The sequence below is a fragment of the Dipodomys merriami genome, unplaced genomic scaffold, assembly GCF_024711535.1.
Source record: "Dipodomys merriami isolate MVZ:Mamm:240054 unplaced genomic scaffold, mDipMer1.0.p SCAF_4, whole genome shotgun sequence".
NCBI lineage: Eukaryota > Metazoa > Chordata > Mammalia > Rodentia > Heteromyidae > Dipodomys > Dipodomys merriami.
In genome coordinates, this window is record NW_027205603.1 from 77407236 (window position 1) to 77435232 (window position 27997).

Consider the following 27997-nt stretch of genomic DNA (forward strand, 5'->3'; position numbering starts at 1 on the left):
TTCCCATTAGCTCCTTTTAGTTTCTAAACAGCGAACATCCCAAATAGGCAGAGACCCAGAAAGTTTGGATCATTTCTACTAGTCCAGCATTGTTGAATTCAAAACACTTTATTCTCCTTTATCATAACAGTGCCAATCTCTACAAAGTCCTAAGAATAACTCAAGTATATAAACCACAACAGATCAATATTTTCTTTTCTCAGGTGCTTTTTACTGCTAATACGTAATTTTGTTACACTATCGATCTTTTCTAAAATTTTGTGTAAAGCTATTTAATTTAGTGCCTAATGATATTAAATAGATTAACTGGAACTACAGTAGTTTGATTTAGGGCTGTAAGTTTCAGTGGAATTAAGTTTCAGAACCTTTGTGCTGGCTTGGCTTTTCAGCAGGCCAGTTACTTCTACCTCAGACATGACTTGAGATTCAAAGTGACAATAGTTCTTTAGAATGTGAGCTCCTTTGACTAGACAAATCCTGATCTTTTCTAGTATGGCCTTTATTATAAGATGTCATTTCCTCATTGGTGGAAAAATGACAGTGACAGAGAAACTACACTGAGCCTCAGAGACCCTTGTGATTGCCTAGTGTGAGTTTACGTAAGTGAAAGCCCCGTTGTCTTCAGTGGGACCAACACTCACTGTAGAGACTGGTGATCTAAGATGTGTGTGTGTGTGTGTGTGTGTGTATGTATGTGTGTGTGTGTGTGTGTGTGTGTATGTATGTGTGAAATATGAATGGAAGTAATGGGTTGGGGTGGGGTGGTGGTGGTGGTAGCTTACTGGTATAGCAGTTTGGGTAGCAAGCCAGAGGTCCTGGGTTTAATCCTGAAAAGTATACAATAACAAAGCAAAGAACTAGAGACATAGCTCAAGTGGTAGAGCACCAGCCAGGAGTGAAAAAGCCAAGGGAGAACATGAGGCCCTGAGTTCAGGCTACAGTACTGGCAAAACCAACCAATCAACCAAACAACCGAACAACAAACACATTGAAAAAAAAAAATGAACCTGACAATGTTCTGACATTCTTTACCCCATACACTCTTCGAGTTCCCACTGGTAATCAAGGGCCTTTTTGACTTATGAACTGTATTCCCTCCATACATCACCTTTAAAATGAAATAAGTAATCTTTTTTTAAAGAATTAGAATTGCTGGGTGCTGGTGGCTCATGCCTGTAATCCTAGCTACTCAGGAGGCTGAGATCTGAGGATCATAGTTCAAAGCCAGACTGGGCAGAAAAAGTTTGTGAGACTCTTATCTCCAATAAACCACCAGAAAACCAGAAATGGCGCTGTGGCTCAAGTGGTAGAATACTTGCCTTGAGCTGAAGAGCTGAGGGACAGTGCCCAGGCCCAGAGTTCAAGCCCCACCACCACCACCACCACCACCAATAACAACAACAACAACAACAAAAAGAATTAGAATTGATTCAGAGATCCTAGAAATTAAGGGTCAGGGCAATACCACAAATTCCATATCCTAATTTTGCGATTATGCTTGGCTTTGGAATTTATCTAGAGTCTAAAAGACAAATAACAAAATGGAACTCTCCAAACCATGGTATCAAAGATACGAAAACTTTATATACTCGACAGCATTCCATCTTCTGTCAACCAGCCAATCACAATGGAAGATAAAAAAATCATTTTCCATATCTGTTTAGGTATGAGTACCTCCAAGATCAGATTAATTCAATAATTAATCAAATTAATTCTTTTTGTGGGGCTGTGTGTAAGACTGTTTCTGCACTTTAGGTAGATCTTACATCCAAGATCTTTTCTTAAGCTTCTAGAAATATCTGAGGTTTGGAAAGCAACAAGACAAATAACCAAATGAAATTCTCTAAACCATACATCAAAGATACAAAAATTTTATATAATCAACAGCATTTCATATTATTTCAACCAGCTGAAAGCAATTCAACCCTATTCTTATGGTGACTTTGAAACGATAGTCAGTGTACGCTGCTGGTACTTTCTAGGGTTTGAGATAATTAGGAGGAATGCTCTGATATTAGAGTGTTCTTCAAGATTGTTAAATAGCCTCATGTGGCAAGTGGGACCCCAATTTTACCAAACCTTCCACACCAGCTTCTTTTGTTATGTGTAAGTCTATCACTTTGATTCTGGGCAGAAAGAAGAATAGCAGTGTCCTGCAGGATGGCACTTATGCTGTTCATCTGTCTCTGGTAAATTTCAGCCTAAAATTTTCAGATTGAAGAAACAGTGTGTGTTCCCTCTTTCTCTCCCCTGCTCAGATTTTTTCCTGTGGAGCCAAAGTGAAGGCTAGAAGGCAATGGAACTGACCTCAGCCCCTTTAGCCACTTTCCTGAGCTCTATTTTTTTTAAATTAAAATATGGCAGAACCTTCTCCTGTGCTTCGGCAGCTTTTCCTCAAGTATACTACAGCTTTCAGAGGGCTATTCCTTATTTTAGAGGTAGGGAAAGCCACCAGATTAAAATAATGGAAACAGCAGCCTTCTTTTGCTGTCAGGAATCAGGTGCATTGATAAATCAGAATTCACAAGACAGTCCTAGGCTCCAGGATTACACACAGATCTAAGAAAACAGAGGGGCAGGACCTGCCTGTCTTTGAAATAAGAGTCCCCAGCTGTGCCCAAGTGAAAACATCTCAGGGCCTGTCCTTCTCCCTGATCCCACAGGGCTTCGTTTTGATGATCACCACTGACCAGCTGCCTCCTGGAGATGTTTGAGCAGAAAGCTTGTATCAAGGTCAAGCTTAAGAAGGAATTATTAGTCAGGACTGAGCAAAAAGATGAGGACTAGGTTTTCGGTTTGATTTCTTTATAGAATACTTGAAATCAACCTCCAATACTATGTTGTTTAAAGAGATGAAAAGAAAAAGAAAATCACACACACCACACATAAAACAAAGCAAAAAGTCAGGTAGAAGGGGCTGGGGAAAGGTGAACCAAAACAGCTTTGAAGGAATAAAGAAACTGGTGTCACTTTCAAAGATTAGATTTTTAAGTTTATGATTGCTTTAAGCCTAGCTGTCAAGTAGCAAAATTACCAAATTTCCAGGCAAACATCTCAAAAAAAAAAAAAATAAAGTAAGAAAGAAAGCAAGCAAAACACAAACCAACGAAAACAAAAAACACGAAGCTGCTAATACACTGGGAAGAGGAAGTTTTGGTATAACACAAGTGCTCAGGGGGTCTTTGAAAGTTTATTTCCTTGAGACTTTTATTATTGTCATTCCAAATCAATTATATGACACTTGTGGAAAAAGAAAATATTTAGAAACAGCAAGAAGGGCTGGTAATCCCCTTAGATGTTTTGTTATTAGTGTCCATTCACACTGAAGGTTGAGCTTCCTTTCCCCTTGGAGTGCTAGAAATCACACATTTCCCTTAGAGGTAAGAACTGTGCTGTGACCCTCTGGTTGGGCAATTGCAAAGTGACTGGAGAGAAACCTGGTTGTTTACCCGTATTCTGGAGGTAGATGTCAAATCTGTGGGTGTATACCTCACAGAGGCTGCACAGGGATTGGAGAGTCTGCTATTCTCTCTCCATAAAGTTGCTAGGGTCCCTATTCCCCTAGGCAAGTCTCAAGCTACTGAAGTGATTTGCTTCCTATCCTAGCAGAACTGCCAAGACTCTGCATATTTAGATTCAGTTCTGGATCTGGAATGAGCTAATCCCCTTGGCACCCTGGCGAGCCTGATAATTATTCATTTCAGTTCATTCCCAAGAGTGCCTTTCCTACACAAGTGTGGGTGTCAGCCTTTTAATAAAAGGTGTAGGGCAGGTTTCAGTGAAAGGAAAAGTTAAGCCTCAACAGTTTTCAGCCTTTAAAAATTAAAAATATTTATCTCTTACCTCCCATGTCTTGCTTCCTACTAAATTCAACTCACCACATCCATTTCTCAAATTCTGGGAGGTAAAATTCTCTCTCTCTCTCTCTCTCTCTCTCTCTCTCTCTCTCTCTCTCTCTCTCTCTCTCTCTCTCTCTCTCTCTCTCTCTCTCCTTGGGAAGAAGAAACAGCACAGCAGGAAGTAACCATGGGAAATAACAACATCACCATGGAACACTGGTGCCAAGGGATGTGAATGAAATCATTTCTCCATTTTGCTGGCTTAGCTTGTGAATGCTCAGATTTGATGTCACCATGTTTCTAAACACAATGCTCCAAAATGATTTCAAACAGAGGTCGACAGTTTGGAAAACAGTAATAGTTCATATATAAACACGGTGGTGAGTGCCAGGCATTAAGGCACATTCAAGGACACCATTTTCCACTGGGTTCTTTATGGTCTCCATTTTGTCTTCTTCCATCTCCAACTTTCAATTATTTTCTAGCACACCTTTGACTCAAAAAAAAAGGGGGGGGTGGTTTCCAGAAAACTCCACTTATTTAATTATTCAGAATAGTTTGCCATAAAGCCAAAGTAAGTAACAATGCACCACAGTCATTTAGTGAACATCTGCACCATAACGCATGTCCAGTTTCCCTGGAGGGTTAGCAGTAGACCCAGACTGTTCCTGGCTACATCAGGTAGTTCCCAGTGACAATAGCTCAGCACCTGGCAGGAAGTTTTAGGATTCATTAGTGTCAGTTCAGTGTCCTTGGGACTAGTGATAGAACTGGAGCTTTAGAGAACATGGTAGAGTAATAAATGGTTGTATCTACGTCAAAGATGAGAATATTGGTGACCCAGGTGGACATCAAAGAAAGTAACTGAAAGCTGCTTTGGGAAGCTTTAATCAGCTCACTACAGACGGGCTAACTGTACAGGAAGGTACAAATATGTGCCTAGTTTATACTCTGGAGGAGAGTGTATGCGGTCTGAATTCAGTTTTCACTGTGGAAAAAGTGGGTGGTGGTAGTGTTTGGGAGGAAGAGATAGTTTTTAAGAATGGCAGGAAGAGTCTGCCTTGTGCATTATTATTGCACCAGAAATACTTGGCACATGATGGATCCTCAACACATACTTGCTGAATTAAAGAAAGAGAAAGGGAAGGGAGACCCTACTGTTGGAACTGTTGGGAGGAAAGGAGAGGGAGGCTCATTGGGACCGGTACAAAATGAAGGTCTGCTACAGGCCGACACTCTGCTATTTCTATCTGTTTAAAGCCTAGAACTTCTCTGGTTGCTTTTTGAGAGCTTCCTTCTCTTTACAGCCTGTCACTCTGATGTGGGCTGCTGTCCTGTGTGATTCACATTCTGATCTTGTTCCTTTTTCTGAGACCCCAAGAGAAGACCGACCTGCAAGACATTCCACAGGCCCTGCTTGCTTGGGCTGGAGAGATTCCAGAAGTGATACATCTGTTTTTCAGTAGAAGCCTCTGATACCTGTTAGTCCCAGGCTGGGAGAAGTGAGCACAGAGATCATACTTCGGTGAGTTTTGGTTTCAGCCAACTTTATATTTCCAAGAAAAAAGTGCTGAAGTGTTACGTAGGGCTAGTTAATAGGAACCTTTCTCTAGGGCTCAGGCAAGCAATCACTGAGTGGACTGGACCCCCAGGACTGTGCTTTATCGTAGGACAGAGTTAAAAAAAAAAAAAAAACTAGTCCCAGACATAATTCCAGAAAGGACTCAAAGGGATGATTAGGTTCTATGATGAGGAAAAACCTAGTGTGGGACTCAACCCTTTTTCTTCTCTAGGCACATGTAGAGTCCCTTGATATTGTTTGTCTTTACAGAATTGTGATTTAAATTTGACCTAGAAAACTTTCCAAAGGATTAAAGAGAGACAAATAGGAAAATTACATTCTGTGGCCCTTAGCATCAGTCCCTCACCATCTTTAATAAAAAGAAGACCATCCTCCTTTGTTTTTGGAAGAACTATTCTATAGAACAAGAGAATATATACATTGGCCCAATAGAATCCTCCTGTGCTTGAGTGTTTATATGTGCATGTGTTAAGTTGTACCTCAGTATAAGGAAGCAAAAACTCAAATATTCCAATCACCTGGTTTCCTTCTACTTTCCTTTGGTGCTGCAAGTAATCCAGTTACTCAGCAAAGTGTGAAGAGGTTAAATCTAACAGTATTATGGCCATATTTATACCAATCTATCACAAATGACTGGGGATATGCTAGGAGTAGAGCTTGTCTTAAGACAGTCTGAGCCAGAAATATGACAAGATTTAGAAAAGAAAAAAGAAAACTCTTGTTTTCCTACATGTACCAAACGTGCTAATTGATCTCAGCATAGTAATCTCATATAAAGTGCTTCAGAGTTGGACACAATACCTTTGAACATCATAACTAACATAATCGAGACAGGTTTACATCCTACCAGGACATAATATTGTGAACACTTCCACTGAGATTGCAGAACTGCTCTAATTTTTTTTCTAGAACATCATGCCATCTGCACACATAATAAAATAATCCAGTAGTTGCCATGCTAAGACAGGACTTCTAGTGAAGGGCACAGACAGAGCCCAAAGGGAACTTGAGTTATGCACAGTGATGAAAACTGGAAGCAATTTTCCAGCTAATGGTCTGCCAATGACCACTTGGAACCAGTTAGCACTGCATATTATGTACCTCATTTAAAAATCCATAGCAAACCAGGATTTTTTCCCCTAAAGCCCATAATCTTGATTGAATGAGTGTTTTTTCAGTTAATCCAGTTAATCTCTCAGTGCTCCAAGGATCTCTTCTGGCAGTGCCACGAGTTAGTCTTTTTCTAGAATCAGGCCATGTTCACACCAATGGCAGGACAGCAGCTTGAAAGGCCAACTGGGTTTATGGAGAACCCTCAGCTGAGGCTGCAAGAAAAAAAAGGAGGAAACATGGTAAGTTACTTCCTTTACATTCCTGAATATTGATAGGTAGTAATTATTCTACTCAAACCAATTCTAACACCCTTAGGTCAAACAGAGAGTCATTACCACCATGATAGTTACTCAACCTTAGGATGGATTTGTGGTGGCTTGTATGCATGGAAGGCCCTTTCCTTATTTGGCAGAGCTTGGAGAACACCTATCTCAGAATCAGGCCAAGCTGCCCGAAGGGAAGGAAAATCCAGATCACTGTAATTGGCACTCCGTCCCATGACGAATGCAAGAAATTTCATATGTGGTAGGGGTTTATGTATTTATTTGATGTGGATGGAGCAAGGTTGGATTGGGAATGGGAGGAGGCACTCCTCCCCTCCCCCCCAAAGGGGAGTGAAGGGATAATTTCATTTTCTGGCGGGGGAGGGGGCAGTATCTAAGGGGAAATACTGGAAGCAGTGTGGCTGGAGCTCATTGGAAGTTAGACTAACCAATTAGGTTAGGGAATGGAAAGTCTTTAAAATCTGACTAGAGATTGAACTCTTTGACTTGTAACTCTGCTTTTCTCCTTAGAAATGCTGAAGCTGATAGATTTCTCTAATTTTAATTTCATATTTTCCTTTATTTATCAGGATATTCTTTTAGTTCTCTATAATCAAGTATTAGCAATTAGTTATTATATGAATTCAACTGAACATTTTGCTCAGAAAATATCAACCTTATTTTTATTACACATGACTATTGGAGAAGAAGACAGAAACCTACCTAGACTTTCAGGCCTAACAAGCTTTACAAAGCATGACAGATATATAATTTGTAAGCAAATGTTTGAATAAAACTTGCTATTTTTGAGAAAATATAAAAACAAAAGGTACAATGTGAGTAATTAAATATCAGACAGGAGCATATACTTTTGAGAGGGTTTTAATGCAAGTAAAATGCTACCATATTGTTGATGGCATTAAAAACTGGCAAAATAATGATAAAATTATTAAAATTATTATTTTAAATTATTAAAGTTTATATCTCTAATCCAGTGATCCCATTTTTAGGAGTGTCCACTAAGGACATATCTACAAAAAAACGAAAAAAAGAAATAAATGAAAGAAGCTATATATAAGCACAAATATATGACCTAAGGTTTATTTATAACAGGAAAAATTGGAAACAATTTGTCTCCTGTTGGAAGTGGTGCTGTGGCTCAAGCGGTAGAGCGCTCGCCTTGAGCTGAAGAGCGCAGGGACAGTGCCCAAGCCCAGAGTTCAAAAAACCAACAACAACAACAATTTGTCTCCTGTTGTTGAAAATTTAGTGAAGTAAATTATGGTGTATTAACAAGATGGATGATTGCATGGCCATTAAAATAATACTAATTATGATGATTATATAGCAGCATGGTAAACAGTTAAGATATAATATACAATTTACACATATTCATAGAAAAACTCTTGGTAAAAATGGTGAAAGTGTTAGAATTTTTTTATTGTCATGATATTTTTCAGAGCAGCAATGAAAATCTAGCTCACAAGTGTGTGATCATGGCTCTTCCTTGACCCATGAACACTGACTCACCAAGATTTTAAAATTTGTGTTATAGAAAATATATACTTCGTAGCTGTACCAGAAGACAACACTGTAGTATTATGGAAAGTAGATAGATGGCCAGCCTTCAAGGGAGCATCACATCTGGAAATACACCTTAGATTTTCAGGACATAGACATAATGCATTGTTCTTGAAACTTTTACTAAAATCAGATCTGGACAATATATGATCTTGAAAAAGAATGATTAGTAAAATAAATTAAAATTTTAAAAGGAGAAAAATGACAATAAAAGTTGGACCCCATTAAATTACTGTAATTGTGTATCATTGTCATAAATTGGCAATTAGTTTTATCACTCAGATAACCAAGTTTTCCATATGGACTTCGGCCAGTTCATAGAAGGCAGCTGTGTACAATGTTAGCAGATACTAACACTTGTAAGCTGGGTGCTTATAGCTCACACCTGTAATACTAGCTATCCAGGAGGCTGTGATCTGATGATTACAGTTCAAAACCAGCCTGAGCAGGAAAGTCTGTGAGTTGTAAATGTAACTGTGGCTCAAGTGGCAGAACTCTGCCTTTAGCCAAAGGGACTGGACCCTGAATTCAGGCCCCAGTACTGGTACAACACAACAAAAAACACTTGCAATCACACGACTTGTTGCCAAAGATATAGGCAGAACCCCTTATACTTGCTTTTCTCCTGTTATTTCCCAATACTCATCTTGGAAAAAGGATAATCATTCAATCTTATGGAAATAGGAATTGAGTTCCAGAAGTATTAGTAGCTTATAGTTACATAGACAGTAAAGATCAAAGTTGTATTCAGACTGAGGTGCAACACATACTAGTGAAATACAGGAGTGAGGGAACAAATATGTAAAGTGTAAGAATTCAGACCCTTTCTCCATCCTATCTTCTAGAGTTTTCTGGGTGGAATTTCATGTCTTTCTCTTAGTTCCATCAGCATAATGAAGGACCCTGCTGGGCAGGGTATAGCATTAGGAGTCTAAATTAATTTTACATTACAAAGAACAGTTAGATACTCCTACAAGACATGAATACAAAAGGAAGTGAAGGCCATAGATAGACTTAGGGCATTACATAGGATTTTGGATTGGTGGTTACTATAATGAGATGGACTTTGGGTATGACCAAAAAGAGAAGTATACTATAGTATAAATTTTGCTTTCCCATCTTTCCAAAGCATTTGGCAATCCTTCATTGCTCTTCACTATGTGTGTGTCGTTAACTTTGTGTTTATTTTGCATGAGCACCATCTTGATTTGGGCTCTATGAAGAAACAAGAGGTCTCTATTTATATATGGTATGTACTAAAATAAAACTCGAACCTAGCTGGGTGCCAGTGGCTCATGCCTGTAATCCTAGCTACTCAGGAGACTGAGTTCTGAGGATCATAGTTGGAAACCTTCCCAGGTAGAAAAGTCCATGAGATGCTTATCTCCAATTATCACCAAAAACAGCTAGCAGTGGAGTCATGATGTAAGTGGTAGAGCAGAAAAGCTCAGGGACAGAACCTAGGCCCTGAGTTCTAGCTCCAGGACCAACACAAAAAAACAAAAACAGAAAAACTTTGAACATTAGTCTGTTTTCTGTCACGCATGTACAGGGAAAGGCTCTGCTGCCATCATTTTGCCAGAATGTTTTGTTATCAGTAGTAGAAATCGTCTCCTAAAAGCAACATGACAGGGGTGGGTAGAGATGGCATGGGTGCGAATGTTAAAAGGGTGACATTGATTCAAGATGCATCGTATCATAGACTGCTTTGTTAAATGGAAACTCCTTTGTACAACTACTTAAAGATAAAGCAATAGCAACTGTGACTATGTAAAGAGAGGAACTCATGTGAGCCTGATATGGTGGTGCAAGCCTGCAATCCCAGCTACTCAGGAGGTAGAGGGAAGAAGACCTGGGCAAAGGGAGCTGCAAGAGCTGCCTCAAAAACAAAATAAAAGCAAAAGGGCTTGTGGTGTGGATCAAGTATTTGTTAGGAGGTGGCTCTGAGTTGAATCATTAATACAGCAACCAAACCCAAACAAACAAAAAGCCAAGTGGCTGCCTAGACATGGTTCAGGGTCCATCCCCTGGGCTCAGCCTCTTTGCTGGAAGGAGTCTCTGCTCATCCTTTCCTTCCCTCTAGGATGTCTGCAGTGCGGACCTAGACACTAGGAACATACAACCCTCCAACTTTCCAGATCCCCTCAAGGGTCACTTTCTTTATGAAGTCTTCCCTTCCTGAAGATAGAAATAATTCCCTTCTATGTGCTAGCATGGTTCCTTTAACTATTCTCACCCAGACCACAACGGACAAACTCTTCAATGAAATTGAAAGTGAAAGATCATTACTGAACTCGTTCCATGAAGCCAGCATAAATCTTATCCCCAAACCAGATAGGGACCCATGAAAGAAAGAGAACTATAAACCATTTCTTTAATGAACATCAATGCCAAACTTCTCAATAAAATTCTGGCCAACCAAATTCAACAAGTAATCAAAAAACTTATATACTATGACCAAATGGGATTCATTCCAGAGATACAAACCTAGTTCAATATACACAAGTCAACTAATATAATTCAACACATCGATAAGAGCAAGGACAAGAACCACATGATCAGCTCAATAGATGAGAAAAAGCATTTGACATGATCCAACACCCCTTTATGATGAAAGCTTTGAAGAAACTAGGAACCCAGGGAGCATTCTTCAATATAATAAAGGCTATATAAGACAAACCTACAGCTAGCATTATACTTAATGGTGAAAAGTTAAAACTATTTCCTCTCAAGTTAGGTATATATATATATCCATTCTCTCCACTCCTCTTCAATATTACTGGAATTGCTAGCCAGAGCAATAAGACAAGAGACAAACATAAAGGGGATCCAAATAGGGAAAGAAATAATACTCTTCCTCTTTGCAGATGACATGATCCTGTGTATAAAGAACCCTTCTCCCAAGTTACTTGAGCTGATGCAAAATTTTGGCAAAGTATCAGGGTATAAAATTAACCTACAAAAATCAGTACCTGTTCTGCAGACCAACAACAAGAACGAGGCTGAAAACAGAAAAGCAACTCCATTTGTAATAGCCTCAAAAAATAAAATAATAACTAACCAAATACTTAACCAAAGAGATGAAGGACCTCTATGCTAAAAAAAAAACCCTTAAAAACCTGAAAAATGAAATTAAGTCAGATTTAAGGAAGTGGAAAAAAAAACTCCCATGTTCCCAGTTTGGGAGCATTAATGCCATGAAAATGACAATACTGCCAAAAGCTATCTACAAATTCAATGCAATATCTGGACAACATTCTTTAATGAAATAGAAGAAGCAATCCAAAAATTCATATGGGATAATAGAAAACCCTGAATAGCAAAAACAATCCTTAGCAGGAAAAACAGTATTGGAGGAATATGAACACCAAACTTCAAACTCTATTATAAAGCTGTAGTTATAAAAACAGTTTGGTATTGGAACATGAACAGGCCTGAGGACCAATGGAATAGAATTGAAGACCCAGACATGATCCCACAGACCCAAGGCCACCTTATCTTTGATAAGGGAGCCAAAACCATCAGATGGAGGAAAGATAGCCTCTTTAACAAATGGTTCTGGCAGAACTGCCTATACATGTGTAGAAAACTGAAGTTAGATCCTTATATATCACCCTGAACCAGTATCAACTCCAGATGGATCAGAGACCTCAAGGTAAGAGCTGAAAATAGTACAGGAAGGGATAAGGGGATATACTAGAGCTCCTTGGCACAGGTCAAAACCAGCTACATACTATCAAACACCTGGTGCTTTTCCAAGCCTTAATTTCTTTACTTTTCAAATAGTGAGTGTACTGCTTACCTCAGTGGGTTGCTATGATGATAAAATAGACTCAGAAAAACTGTCTTCGCAACGTTAAGTAGACAAGTGACTAATACATAACAATTATTATTATAATTATCATCACAATTTTCCAACATTGAGTGCTAAGAAAAGAAATAAAATGCCCAGAAGTCAAGCCTTTGTACCCTCTTCCTGCCTGCCAGGAGCCAGATAACTCCTCCTGCCTGCCAAGGCCACAGTCCTCAGCCTTTGGCTTGCACCTTCTCTCAGATTAGCACCGATATCCACAGACAATTTAGTGATAAGGAGAGGTTGAAACACTTCAAAGACAGGAAATGCCTTGCTTGGCAGGCAATAGCCAGCTTGGCTAAAGGGTTCAAAAACAGATCTGGAACTTGCCTGTGTGGCTCTTCCTTTCCTCATCTAGCATCAAAGGGCTGAAGGGGAAAAACAGATGCTGTGTTAGGTGGACCCCACACCTCATGAGATAAAGGGTACAAGCAAGACTTAACCCCTTGAACAGATGGTTTAATTTCTCCCATTGAGAAGGGAGGGGCCATACCATTTTTCTGAAAAGAAGTGTCCCCATGAAACTGAAATTTGATGTCTTTAGGGTGGATGTAGGATACATAGTCATTCAAAAGGAGAAATAGAAGGTGTCTCCATATTACAACCAATAAGCAGCTTTAACAATTACAGCTTCCATGAACCAACATAGGCATTTGAATCTTTGCCACCATTTTGGATTTTTGGGTTGCATCACTCTTGAAAGACAATCAAAGAAAATAAAAGCAGGTAGATGATGGACCTGTTGCAACAATGAGAAGTACAAAATGTCATGTCAAAACCAGCTTTACAATGTCGGTGTGGGGGGGGGAGGAGGGTATAATTGGGTGGGGGGAGGGGGGTAAAATTGGGTGGGGGGAGGGGGGAGGCGGGGAAGGGAAATAAATATAATAAAGAGTTTAAAAAAAAGAAAAAAAAAAAAGCAGGTAGATGAGCTTATTACTGTCAGACTGGTAGAATGCACAGAGCTGAGACTAAAACCCAGACCTGTTCTCATCAAACGCTTCCTTATCTAACAAGCAATAGGTGTTAGGAAAACAAAATAGGAATGCAGGAAAGAAATCCTATAACTGTGTTGTGTAAAAGAATTATAATTAGGTATGCATTCTAGGTACAGAATGCCATAAAAAGAGGTTTGATCCAGAGAAAGTTAATCAATTTCTATTTTAACGGTTAATTTTTTTTTTAATGTTTGAAACAATGATTCTCAGGTGCAGTTTTGCTTCCTACAGGCTAAGTGACAACTGCACACATTCTTGGTTATCATACTTGGGAGATAATTGTGGTATCTGATAAGGATTGGATAGAGACACTACTTAAGATCCTAGATAATGCATAGGCTAGTCACCACAACAAAGAATTATCCAGCTCAAAATGTCAAAAGTGCTAAGGGTGGTTTAGAAGACACAAATCTTTTGCTTATTTTCTATTCCTGGTTGTGAGCCAAATATATCACTCTCAAAATAGGCCAAGATAAAAACCAACCTAAGTGGGCCTCTTGTATGTACAGGAAATGAGGGCTAATTTCAGACCTCACTCCCCTCTTCTATTCATCATTTTCTCATTTTATTTTATATTCAATGCAATCAAAACCTCTAATACTAAATCACTTCTAACTTCTAGAACTCTCACAGGCATGCCATTATAAGAATCAAGATTGGATGATTTAGACAGGTATGCTCAATTAATTAATTAGTATGTGTGGAAGGAGTGAGGAGATAAAAGGAGCACAAAACATGATTTATATGGCAATAAAACTGAACTCTGCACCCAGCCTTTTGGGGGGAGAGATGTTACATGTATTCTTGGTGGCACTGGTTCCATTTCTACCACCGTTTCTGAGAGTGCACTCACTGACTCCCTAGTCAAAGGAGTCAACTCTACCTCCTGATGATAATAAAGATGGGGGTCAGCCGGGCATTGGTGACTCACGCCTGTAATCCTAGCTACTCAGGAGGCTGAGATCTGAGGATCGCAGTTCACAGCCAGCCCGGGCAGGAAAGTCTGTGAGATTCTTATTTCCAATAAACCACCAGAAAACCGGAAGTGGTGCTGTGGCCCAAGTGGTAGAGCTCTGGCCTTGAGCTGAAGAGCTGAGGGACAGTGTGCAGGCCCAGAGTTCAAGCCCCATGACCGACCAAAAAAAAAAAAAAAAAAAAAAAAAGAAAGAAAGAAAAAAGATGGGGTCAGAATCTCCAATATAGTTGTCAGGATGCCAGAAAGCTTGAGTTAAGAATAACGATAAAGTTGATGATGCATACAAACTAGCTGTAACTTTTCACAGTTCCAACTAAACTGGAAACCACAATGAGGCTGTGATGGTTCATTTACATGTCAACTGGATGGGGGCACAACTTATTGAGGTATTTGGTAGGCATTATTAAGGTGAGTCCATGAGGACATTTGTGAGTAAAACTAATGTTTAAATTGGTAGGCTGAGAAAAGCATATGGTCTTCCCCAATCCACTGCACGTTTGAATAGGACAAGAGACTGAGTAATGGGTCATTTACTCTCTGTTTGCCTGTCTTTGAGCTGGGATTCTTCTGCTTTTAGACTCAAACTATAATAGCATTGGCCCTCCTAGGTCTCCATCTTGCAAATCTTAGGGTTATATATGTATATCTATACCTCTATGTATACCTGTATACATACATATATGTAAATATATAGTCATAAATCTTATTATTCTATTTCTAAGGAGATTTCTACAAACAACATGACCGTAACAATCAGTACTATCACTAACCAAGTACTTATGATGTCAAGCTAAGAACTTATGTGCATTTCCCAGCAATCACTGTAGATAGGTACTATGACTTGGGGAGATAAATGACCTAAGACAGACTGTGCCTTTATATCAGGCTATGGCTCTTGCTCTAGCTATGACATGTCAGTTGCCTGTTGACTGCAGGTATGTTAAGTAGGGAATGTGAGGTCTCAAGGTCCTGTGGAAATATTTTCAGACCATCATTAGTACTTACTTAGATGGAACAGAAAACCCTTGGCTACCATGTCTCCTCCCCTCCTTTCCTCAGTTTCCTTGTTTCAGGTAGAATGTAATTGGGTCCTCATACCCCAAGGAGACTTTCTGCTACCTGGCTGTGTGGTTCTCACAGGCTTGGATGAGCACTCACTCTGGGAAGGGATGGAGAGTTCAGGAGACAAAGACGTTGCCTCTACCAGTATATATGGAACGATGAGAGGGAAAACTTGCTGCATTTATGTGTAAGCTACCCTTCCTCTTCATTTCTAGCTAGGGGAAGGGAGCTGGGTGTGTTGGGTGGGAAAACACTGTATTTTCCCCCCTTATTGTTCTGTGAGTAGAACTATTATTCTATGCTGTGAGACTCAGAAATCACTCCACATTTAAAGAGATGCGAATTACACGGATTTGATCACTATACATTGTACAGGTGGACACATTTTCATTCTGAACTCCACAAATACATACAATTATTATTTAAAGATGTTAAAGTTTGACCATCTTAAAAACAAAAACAAACTGGAAAATCAAAACTCTCAGATCAACTCTGATTCTATTTTTTTGACTAGTCCTGGGGCTTGAACTTTGGGCCTGGACACTGACCTTGAGCTTCTTTGCTCAAAGCTTGCACTCTACCACTTGATCCACAGTGCTACTTCCAGCTTTTTCTGAGTAGTTTTTTGGAGATAAGAGTTTCACAGACATTTGTGCCTGGGGCTGGCTTTGAACTGCCATCCTCAGATCTCAGCCTCCTGAGTAGCTAGAATTACAGCTGTAAGCCACTGGAGCCTGGCTTCAACTCTGATTCTTGCAGAGTAAATTGAACCTAGAGTTTCTGAGGTTTAAAAATGGACATTTCCACCTGAGATTTTGAACTTGTGAGTACTAGACCAGCCTCCCCTAGGGAGCTTCTTAAAATGTTTGCTTTGTCCTGCCTCTCTCATTCTGCACTGATTCAAATGTCCAGGGGAAGACAGGAACATTCTTGCATTTAACAAGGGGCTTGGTAATTCTCATGAAGCTGACTTGGCAATAGTCCATCAAAACACCTACGTCTTTCCCCTGGTACTTAAATAGTAGTTATTTGTCCTTCAGTCAGAGGAAGAGGTTTAGATGGTGGGAAAAATGTGGTTTATAGTTTTGTCTTTCTCATATAATACAACAGCGGGAATCCTGGATATAACAGAGTGTAGTGAGCCAAAGGATGGGTTGTGGAGTATGGCCAACTGGGATGGCCAGGAGATCTGAGCAAGCTACCCAACCCATCTTAATTCCCAAAGACTTACATATTTTACCTTACTAGTATTGTTTGATTTCTGCAGGTTTCCTCATGTGTAAGTCCAGGAATATACATTCTTTTGGACATTGACTAGAGTGTCCTGCCCTGATTTGGGTATATAGTACTTGAGGGGGTTTTAAGGTTACATCATGACACTGTATTAGAATCTGTATTGCATTGTATTTGAATGGTATTCTCCAATGTTTAGAAATCTCCCACAGTGCTTGGTAGAATCCTTCTGCTGGTCTAGGGTAAACCTGTGGATTTGAACTTCTAATAAGGGTGCATGGTTTGGTGACATGCAAGTCTAAGTAACTTTTTAATTTTAATTTTGTTGTCAGTTCTGAGGCTTGAATTCAGGGCCTGGGAATTGTTCCTGTTTCTCCTGTTTCTCCAGGCTAGCACTCTGCCACTTGAGCCATAGTGCTACTTCCAGTTTTTGAGTAGTTATTTGGAGATAAGATTGTCACGGGGATCTTTCTGCCCAGGTTGGTTTTGAACCGTGACCCTCAGATCTCAGCCTCCTTAGTTTCTAGAATTATAGGTGTGAGCCACTGGTTACTGGCTACACTTCTTTATTTTTATACTTGCTAGTGGTAGGGCTGGACTTCAGCAACTCATGTTTTCCCTTGTCTTGCTTACTCATGGCTGGTGCTCTACCACTTGAGATACGACTCCTAGCTTTATGCTAGTTAAGTGGAGAGGGAGTCTTGAGGATTTTTCTGCTCAGGCTGGCTTTGAATTGTGATCCTCCAAGTCTCAGCCTCCTGAGCTAGAATTACAGATGTGAGGTCACTAGTGCCCAGTTCTAAGTAACATTCTTGAAGCCCAACTGCTCTGAACCTTCAGATTTCTTCAGGCAAAGAGCATTTTTCCCCTTCCCCTTTCTCCCTTACTCCCATGTTCCCCTTTTCATTTTAGTATTATTTTATTTATTTATTTATTTATTATTATTATTTTGTATGTTGTGGGGCCTGAACTTTGGGCCTGGACGCTGTCCCTCAGCTCTTCAGCTCAAGGCTAGAGCTCTACCACTTCAGCCACAGTGCCACTTCCGGCCTTTTCGGCTTATGTGGTGCTGAGGAATCGAACCCAGGGCCTCATGCATGTGAGGCAAGCGCTCTACCACTGAGCCACCTTCCCCATTTTAATTTCACCCATTATTGTCCTCTTTCTTTTCATCTATGTAATCTCATTTAATCTCAAGGGCATTTCTATTGACCAATGCAACAGTGCTTTCATTGGAAAAATGTTCTTCTTTGACAAGGTAGTATTAAAAGGAAATCTATGATTCCTGAAGATTTTCCAAGAGACAGAGAAAAACATATTTCTATAACAGTCTACAAGGTCTATTTAATTTGTTCTTTCTTGGGTGGGGCGCAGAAAGGGTGGTACTGGGGTTTGAACTCATAACCTCATATAGTCTATTCTGGCACTCTACAGATAAGCTATGTCTCCAACCCTTACAAGCTCTCCTTAGTGTTCCTCTTTTTGAATACCAAATTCTAAGAAGCTAGAAATGTCTTTTTATGAAAACACAATATTATGCAAACTGAAAAAATTACAAACAAAATGTAAGGCTGATAACAAGTGATGAAATTTGACATACAGAATCACATGTCAGTGGGCATCTTAGAATAGTGCTTTTCAGATCGAAGTGTGCAGATATAAGCGTCCCGGTAATCACATAGATCTGGTAAGTTATTGGGTGATATGGTCCACAAGATCATACTTTTGGTAGCAAGGTCATGGAATCCCTTAACCTACAGCAGTACTGTTCTGTGGCAAAATTTGAAATGATGGAAATGTTTTCTATCTGTTCTAATATGGCCGTCATTAGCCATCTGTGGCTATTGAACACCTAAAATGTGGTGTGTGTGTGGAGAAATTACCTTTACATTTTATTTATTTTAAATTTAAATGGCCATATGAGCTTACTGGCTATCATACTTGACAGTGCTACACTACAGAGTAGAAAATTGAGACTTGAAGATAATTATGAAAAAAAAAAAGGTTGCAGAAGGAACAAATAAAAACCACAGGGAAAGCTTCAAGTGCTCTTCACATACTGTAAATCTGTTCTTCCCATCTTCACCTTCCATTTTTACATAGAGACTCTCAAATCTTCCCCTCTGTTTTCTATCATGTTCCCAGGATTGCACTATATAAATAGTAATTAGGGAAAAAAAATCTTATAAACATTCTGAAGGGCAGAAGATTATCTTGTTTACATTAACCTTTTGACTTGGCAAAACCAAGCCAGAAACCTCCTCCTAAGAAATAGTTCCTTTGCTAGGAATTCATTGCACTTTGAGGTTTGTCTAGCAGGATTCTGACGATAGACTCAAAGGTTACACTGCTGTGGATTCTAGTTCTTTTGCCCAGAACCTAGGGGCAAACACAATTAGCTCAGATGGACCAGTAAGGTTTAAAAGAAAAAACAAAAGTGTTCACTGCAAGTTGAGTTGCCCTAATGAGAACATACCGGGGTTTGGGGAATGGGCCTGGTTTTTGTCTAAACTGGCCATCTGCTCTCAGCAGGTTACTGTCTATATTTCAGTTAACGAGGTTTGGAGATGTTCCCTGGGCTAGTGAGTACTAATTTCCATTGAGGAAAAAGTTATGAGGCTTGGATGTCTTAATGATAACAGATAATTTCTCTGTGTGGGCAGAGCTACAAAGCATGTTGCTATGAGACTGTGTGGATCAGACTCTTTATGTACACAGTTTCCTCTTAAAGGATCTACTTGGCATGAACTGCAAACTTGCTCTGGGACTTTTGTGATTAATTGCTTGAACTGGCTGGTGGCCATCAGCAGGATCTTTGCAATTTACCAGTTTCAATGCAGAATTATGAAGCTGAAGGTTTAATGCGATTTCAGGTAATGGAGCCCAGATGTCTAAGACTATGATGTTTGAAATTATGCTTCTTGCAAGGCTATGGAACCTAAACTTTATTTCTGGCTTAGATTTCTCTGTTCCCAACTTTACGTAATCTTGAACCAGTCAGATGCTAAGGCTTTCATTTTGACACAGCATATCTAGAGATGCCAATAAAACACACACACACACACACACACACACACACACACACACACACACACACACACACACACACACACACACACCTACCTACACCTGTGGCCAGTAGCTCAGAGGCACACATTATCTTGCAGTCCAGGCTTTTGGAATCACCTTTCAGCCAAGGGTCTGGTCATTAACAGCCCTTCTACCATCTTGCTGCTATGTAACTCAATTGCTTTCACACACTTAATTGAGATTTTCTTCTGTCTGAGTCCAAAAGAAATGGGCTGGGACAAGTATTATTATCTCCATATTGAGGAGGAAGGGACAATAATAGCTAACATTTATGGAATGATAATATGTAAGAAGTGTTATTCCTATGGGTCATGTGCATCATATTAAAGTTTCAAAAGAGCTCTGATGTTGAGTTGATTATTTACTCTATTTTGAAGGAGAGAGATTGGGTTCCACTACTAATAAGTAATGGAGCAGGGTAGAACTTGGTGCTCTGACTGTTCTTAGTATGTATTGCCATCTCTGAAAGAAAGTATCAGCACTAGTGACTATCTGGAAGCCTGTTGTTGATGAGGTGGCATTGGTTTTATCTCATCCGCAAGGAAGAATAGCATGAGAAACTAGCTAAACCCTTCTTTGCTGATTTCCAGAGTAAGACAGTCTTCTGAAAGTTCTGAGGAGAGGACTTTTTGTGTCCCATTTGAATAAAACTAATAGTCTAGGCTTTTAAAAACGTATTTACTTTATGGTTACTTTACTTTTGCCAGTCCTGGGGCTTGAACTCAGGGCATGGGCTCTGTCCCTGAGTTTCATTTGCTCAAGGCTAGCACTCTACCACTTGAGCCACAGCACCACTTCTGCCCTTTTCTGTTTAGGTGGTACTGAGGAATCAAACCAGGTTTTATGCATGCTAGGCAAACACTCTACCACTATGTCATATTCCCAGCCTTAGTCTAGGCTTTTTATGATTATAGATCAACTCTCTTTGTAGTTTATATACAATGCATTTTACAAGAGTTGATGAAATTAGTCTTTTATGGCCATACTTATGTTTACATAGTCTCTGTTTCCTTCCCTGTCTTCCTCTCCAATTCTATCTTTCCAGCATGGAAAGTTTATAGGATTCTAACTTCGAAGAAAGTATTTTACATTTTGCTAAGCCTCTTTCCCTGTTCTGAACCTCTATATTATTTTGTTGAATGGAGGGATGCAAAAATTGAATAAATATCATTTATATCCAGGGCCATATTATATGCTAGGCAAGTGATCTACTACACAGCTATATCCCACTTGATCCTTCCTTCCTTCCTTCCTTCCTTCCTTCCTTCCTTCCTTCCTTCCTTCCTTCCTTCCTTCCTTCCTTCCTTCCCTTCCTTCTTCCCTCTCTCCCATTTCTCCTCTCTCTCTCTTTCCCTCTCATTATATTAAGACAGGGTTACACTGTGTGGCCCAGATTGGCTTTGAACTCAAGATCCCACGTACTGTGAATATAGACATTCATCATTATGCCCAGCCTCAAAATCATGCTAACTATCAAAGATACAAAACTGAATACCAAATAACTCTTGCTTTTACTATTGGCCAGGTCCCAGTCCAGTGAGAGATACACAGAAAAACCATTACCACATTATGTCCTACATGCTGTTGCAATTGGCAAGATTCCAAGGGATTACAGAGGAGTAGAAGAATGCTCATGGCAGGTTATAGATATGGCTGGGAGTTCTGCCCAACTCTTTTCCCATTTCCCAGTTCAGCAAACATCATGGGGCAAGGCACTGTTTTTATGCATCCTTATACACCCCCAAGCATGCAGTATAGTCTCATAAATGACTGTTTAAGAAGTGAGGGGATCCTTCTCATTGTGACAGAGGCAGCTGAGGAGACCTCTCTTTCCATCTATGCAGTGGAAAGGAGGAAGAGTGAGGCAGCCCCTTGTTGCTGTCCCATATGTTCCCACATGGCACTTCCCACACAGAGGACTCCTGACATCAAAGGTTGGAAATGTTTTTTTTTTTTTTTTTTAAATTTTAAGTGATTCCTGTTTCAGAATAGTGATTGATTATTCCAGAGTATGTGTCCCCTTATTAAAAATAACTTACAAGGGCTGGGAAGGTGGCTCAGTGGTAGAGTGCTTGCCTTGCATGCATGAGACCCTGGGCTCGATTCCTTAGCACCACATAAGCAGAAAAATCCGGAAGTGGTGCTGTGGCTCAAGTGGTTGAGCACTAGCCTTGATCTGAAGAGCTGAGGGACAGCGCCCAGGCCCAGAGTTCAGGCCCCACGACCGACAAAAAACAAAAAACAAAAAACAAAAACAAAACAAAACAAAACAAAAAAAACTTACAAAAATAAAGTTTTTTAAAAAAAAATTTTAATTTTTATTTTTTGTGAACATATTGTACAGAGGTGTTACAATTACATGGGCATTGGAGGCTCCTCCTTTGTTTACCCTTCACATCCCTTCCCAGCCTCCCACCACCCCCCCCCACAACCCCCCCCCCCCACCAAAGTTGTAAAGTTCATTTTTGACATGACAACTTGTACTTCTCATAGTTGCATCGGGTCCACCTGTATCCTTAAACGACTTGTTTTTCCCCATCTCCTCCACAAATTATACGACATCAAATATAGTGAAAGCAGGGGTTATACTGTGGGGGAGAGACATACAAAGCTACAAAGAAATAATCTTATAAATGAGTTAGAAACAAATGCATGAAAGAAAAAAAAACATTTAAATACTTATCTAAGGGTTCATTTTCCTAACATCACATTATCTAACCTTTCCTGCTTGACTCATACATATACTAGATATTGCAAATAAGGGAAACCATGGGACCTTTGTTTCTTTGGGCCTAGCTTACTTCACTTAATATAATTTTTTCCAAGACTTTCCATTTCCTAACAAATGGGGAAATGTCATTCTTTCTGATGGAGGCATAGAATTCCATTGTGTATATATACCACATTTTCTTGATCCATTCATCTACTGAGGGGCATCTGGGTTGGGTCCATATCTTAGCTATGGTAAATAATGCTGCAATAAACATAGTTGTGCTAGTAGCTTTAGTGTGGTCTTGTTTGTAAACATTTGGGTAAATGCCCAAAAGTGGGATTGCTGGGTCATAGGGGAGCTCTATGTGAAGTCTTTTCAGGAACCTCCATAATGCTTTCCAAAGTGGTTGAACAAGTTTACACTCCCACCAACAATGAAGTAAGGTTCCCTTCTGTCCACATCCCATCCAGCATTTGTTGTTGTTAGAGTTCTTGATTATAGCCATTCTAGCTGGGGTAAGGTGGTATCTCAATGTTGTTTTAATTTACATTTCTTTTATGGCTAGGGAGGATGAGCATTTCTTCATGTGTCTGTTGGCCATCCTTCTTGCTTCTTCAGAGAAGTTTCTCTTCAAGTCTTTAGACCACTTATTTATTGGGCAGTTGTTTCTTTGAGGATTTGTTGTTGGGGGATTTAATTTTTTGAGCTCCAAGTATATTTTAGATATGAGACCCTTGTCCGTTGTATGGCTAGTGAAGATCTTTTCCCAATCTGTGGGCTTTCTATTGATCTTGCTAGCTATGTCCCTTGCCATGCAGAAGCTCTGCAACTTCATGCAATCCCATTTGTTCAACCTTTCTTTGATTTGTTGGGTTTCTGGGTCTCTATTAAGAAAATTTCGGCCTGAGCCAACGAGGCCTAGGGTTTCTCCTATTCCATCCTGTAATGTTTTCAGAGTGTCTGCTTTGACTCCAAGGTCTTTGATCCATTTGGAGTTGGTTCTGGTGCAGGGTGATATATAAGGATCTAGCTTTAGTTTTCTACAAGTAGTTAACCAATTTTGCCAGCACCATTTACTGAAGAGGCTGTCTTTGTTCCATTCTATTATTTTAGCTCCCTTATGGAAGGTTAGTTGGCTATAGGTCTGTAGGTTCATTTCTGGGTTTTCAATTCTATTCCATTGGTCCTGAGGTCTGTTCTTATGCCAGTACCAAGGTGTTTTGATTACTATGGCTTTATAGTAGAGTTTGAAATTTGGTATTGATATTCCTCCAGCACTGTTCTTTCCATTGAGGAGCGTTTTTGCTATTCGGGGTCTTTTATTGTTCCATATGAATTTTTGAATTGCCTCTTCTATTTCCTTGAAGAATGAGGTTGGAATTTTGATAGGTATCGCATTGAATTGGTAGATAGCCTTGGGAAGTATTGCCATTTTCACAATGTTAATCTTTCCAATCCAGGAGCATGGGAGGTTTTGCCATTTTCTAAGTTCTGTTTGGATTTCCTTTTTCAAGATTTTAAAGTTTTCATCATAGAGGTCCTTCACTTCTTTGGTTAAGTTAATTCCTAGGTATTTTATTTTTTGAGGGGCTATTACAAATGGAGTTACTTTCCTAATTTTAGCCACCTGGGCTCGATTCCTTAGTACCACATAAGCAGAAAAAGCCGGAAGTGGTGCTGTGGCTCAAGTGGTAGAGCGCTAGCTTTGAGCTGAAGAGCTGAGGGACAGCGTCCAGGCCCAGAGTTCAGGCCCCACGACCGACGGAAAAAAAAAAAAACTTACAAAAATAAAGTTTTTTAAATAGCTACTCTTTAAGAGTTTTGGGAGACTGATGCAGCTTTTTATTCATTGTTCTGAAATTGGTTAGAGAGAAAAGGGGAAACGCTGGCACTGCATAACATTTAGCTTTCAAGAACCAACCAGAGCTTGTCTTCCAATTTTAAAAACCAGTAGGTGTTCATGAAAACAACACAGGTTTTCTCCTTGATCATTTTTTTTTTGAGAGTGGCCAAGTTGTTTAAGCTCTCTGAGCCACAGCTTCTTTATCTGTAAACAGAGGGAATTGTGTGACTTTTACTGACTTTTTCTTTTTGGTAAAATGATTATCTTTTATCAAAATCTAAGGCACATTATTAAAAAAATGTGCCATTAAGAAAGAACAGCAAATCCACTGATGAGTATACCATAATACAAGGCTTTTGATAGTCCTGCACAAAGCAAAATATTAGTCTTCTGTTGCTTTGAGGTTTCTTTCATCTGTTCTGAAGAACCTAGCAATTTCTCTTCCTTCAGGTTCCAGCTTCGTGTGTGATAGGTAATCCTTGTGCAGGTATCTCAGTAATAAAACATGACACATCTTCATTTCCTTGTGATGTATTTCTAGCTGAATGCAAAGCTCCGACTGCTGCTTGTAAAAACATAAGATAGTGGTTATACTTCCAGTGTCAAAATTCACTATATTCATGGTGCCGTTTCCATGAATTTGGGCTTACAAGATACATTTCTGCCTCAATGACAAATCCTAGTATAATACTTCTGAAGCTATTTTAAATGATTTCTTCAGTGACGTGATCACCATCACGCAAGACTGCCATAAGATCTGTCATGATTCTAAGACTTCCTCGATTGTGAAATATACAGTTCAGGAAAAACAAAGTACATCTCAGCAGTGATGAAAAATGGCCAATGAAAGAGCAAATATCATGGATGCCCAACAAATCTCAAGTCCCTCCTCTTTAATAAAGAATGAGAATGTGATGCAGTTCAAACGTGTGCATAGAGTCAGGACCTCATCTTTAGAAAAGAGATTAAAAAGTTCAGTTAAATCTGATTCTCGTCAGATAGCATTCATATTTCAGGAGGCAGGGGACCAAGAATGATCCCTACTCTATTCAGAATGGCTATTTCCTAATGGGGGAATGGAGTCTTTTTTTCCCCTGACCCATAATTCTGGGTCAGGCCTGTGACTACTTTATCCTACATAATAAATATTGTTGAGATGGCAATGTTCCAGGTCTGGGATTAAACTTGGGAAGGACTGGAAAATTGTTTCCTCTTCCTTTGAATCAGCTGCATGCATGCTGGAAACAAGCCAAGAAGTTACATAGATAGGAACTAAGACTCCCATCTGACATTCTAGCTGAGCCATAGGCTCCCTGCCTAGACCAACTGACCACCATTCTGTGTGTCATCTTGGTTACAGATCTCAGTATGCAGGGTTAAAAAAAAAGCTCCATACCAAGCCTCGTCCAGATAGCAAAATCATGATCTAAGAATAATTATCATTTTGAATGTCTAAAATATGAGGTGGTATGTTATACAGCAATAGACCATCAAAATTCACGATGATTATTAATTGTCAAAGATGCTCTGAGTAAGTCTTCTTTTCTTGAATCTCTAGAATTAGAACCTGGAAGTAAACTTATACTGCTGCTTCCTGAACTGAAACTCTTGCATAATTATTCTCACTCACAGTGCTACTAGTGGTTAAACTTAACGGCATTCCCACAGACTTGCTTCTAAGCTCACATGAACATATGATGAGAAGAGTACACAGTCAATTCTGGTGGATTCAGAAAAGAAATAGGAGAATAAAAACTTCTCCAGAAGAAAAAAGTTTCAGCATAACACACACATACACAGAGTCATATACCTCTCCCCAATCGCATACCTTACTTAGGATTCACAAATTTGATTCAAATGGACTTGTAATATTCCTAACCTTCCTATCTCTAAGAACCCTATCATAAGGGAGACAAATAAGAACTGCTGGGGATTCTTTCATCTTAGTCAGAGATTACCCACAGTGGAGTCCCAAGGAGGCAGAAAACACCTTGTTGACAGAATACAACGGAGAGATTAGAATCAGCTATGTACTTCTGACATGGGCCTTCCATGTGAAGATAAAAGCTGGCTGATGACAGTATCACTTTAGATAGTCACCAAGTGTATTTTCACATTGTTGTTTGCCTGTGTGAGGAAGTTAAGATCTTTTCTCTCTATATGTAGTGCCCTTATGTTGAAGTATGGTCTCTGTAGCATGTTAAACTGCATGGTAATAGTGTGTGTCCCAGAGAATGTCATTTATGCCTGAAGAGGCAGCACTGTTAAATTTTTCATCTTCAGAGAAATCTGCACTAAGGAAGCTTAAGGAGAAAGACCTCCTTTGTCTCTGAGTAATCCAAATATCACTGAAGCACGAAGCACTTTAATAGGCATATGTGCAGTCTGTTATTATATGGATATGCATGTTAAGAACTTGGTGTTCAGTTTCATTTGGAAATCAAGAGGTGGCAGGGAAAGTATTTAAGTTCACTCAGGACTGAATTCAATAGAAACAAATATTGTACCCATAAACTGATCATTCTTTCCCATGACTTGCTAGCTGCTGACAGAATATTTGTTTCCCAAAGAAACCAGCACTATAGGAGGTAAGATGTTACAGCCCATGACACAATAAATTAGAGAAAAGTAGAAAGTGCACTAGAACAATGGCTAGAGGTACAGGAGGAGGCCAGGTAGCACAAGACTCAGAGGAGAGGTTAAATAAGGAGGCTAGCTACACTGCAGTTGCTATCTGGTAGGGGAACTTTTTTCAAGTTCTTTGTGAAAAATCTCAAAAGGGAAAATGAGCTAGAGGAAAAAATTTCTTTATCCATGAAGAAACCTATTTCTCATTTTCATTATGCACCAAGTTACAGTCAAATCTCCTGGTTTCAAAAGTTAACTTCTGGCAATTTTTCAGTCAACTAAAATAGGTATTAGAAAACGGTAACACCTATAGGACATATCTGGCCCATGACTTTGTAAATAAAGTTTTATCGGAACACAGCTATGTTCGGTAGTTTATGTTTTGTGTAGGGGTATTTTTGAATTACAATGCAACAGTTGAGGGTTGTTACAGAGATATATGATTCACATCTTTTCCTTGCCCCACCCCCAAATTTTAAATTTACTATCTGGTTCTTAAAAAAATAAATTTGCTGGCTACTAATAAAACAGATTTAACATTGTAATAAACCGTAATGTTTGTGAGGTAGCTCTGAGAAGTTTATATATAATGCAAACAATGAATGTTTTCTAACCCTAGTTCGTTCATATTCACTCAGAACAAGTGCAGTATAAAAGCAGCCAGTACATCAACAAATTAATAGTAATTGATAGAGAGGATTGAAGAAACAGAAAGGTGAATTAAACTTTAGCAGTCTGCATCCATTTAGGATAGGGTAATATGTACCATATCATAAAAAAATAACTGATATGCATAATGATAGACTTAAACAATCTATTTAGGGACCAAAAATGCTACATTTGCAATGGCTAATTTTAATTGTCTACTTAACTGGATTAAGAATCACGTAGAAGCTTAGTAAAGTATATTTCTGGATGTATCTGTGAGGGCATTTCCAGAAACAATTAGATCATGAAGGTTCTAACCTAATGAGTGAGTATCCCTGATGGAGTTGTACAACTGGGTTTGAAGGAAGAGGAAACAATTTTCCAGCCCTTCCAAAGTTTAATGCTGGCATTACTGGTGAAAAATAGGAGGCTAGGCCTCATTCATGAAAGTGGTTCACTGAGAGTCCTTATTCTGGTCCATCTTTTCCATGGGGCTTGGCTGGGGATTCTAGTCCAGTGATTGGTGATGTATGACCATATTGCCTCATTATTGCTATGCAGTTCATATGATATGT

The 27997-nt window shown here is 39.4% G+C and overlaps 1 protein-coding gene across 2 annotated transcripts in view; it reads right to left on the reverse strand.

Annotated features, from left to right (window-relative positions):
- Window positions 1-3912: 3912 nt before the first annotated feature.
- Window positions 3913-27997, reverse strand: part of Samd12 (sterile alpha motif domain containing 12) — a 401118-nt gene continuing 377033 nt past the window's right edge. For both annotated transcript variants that reach the window (XM_069991305.1, XM_069991303.1), the window contains exon 5: window positions 3913-6746. In XM_069991305.1, the coding sequence (XP_069847406.1) occupies window positions 6724-6746 (23 nt within the window). In that variant the 3' untranslated portion in view covers window positions 3913-6723. The remainder of the gene's footprint in view (window positions 6747-27997) is intronic.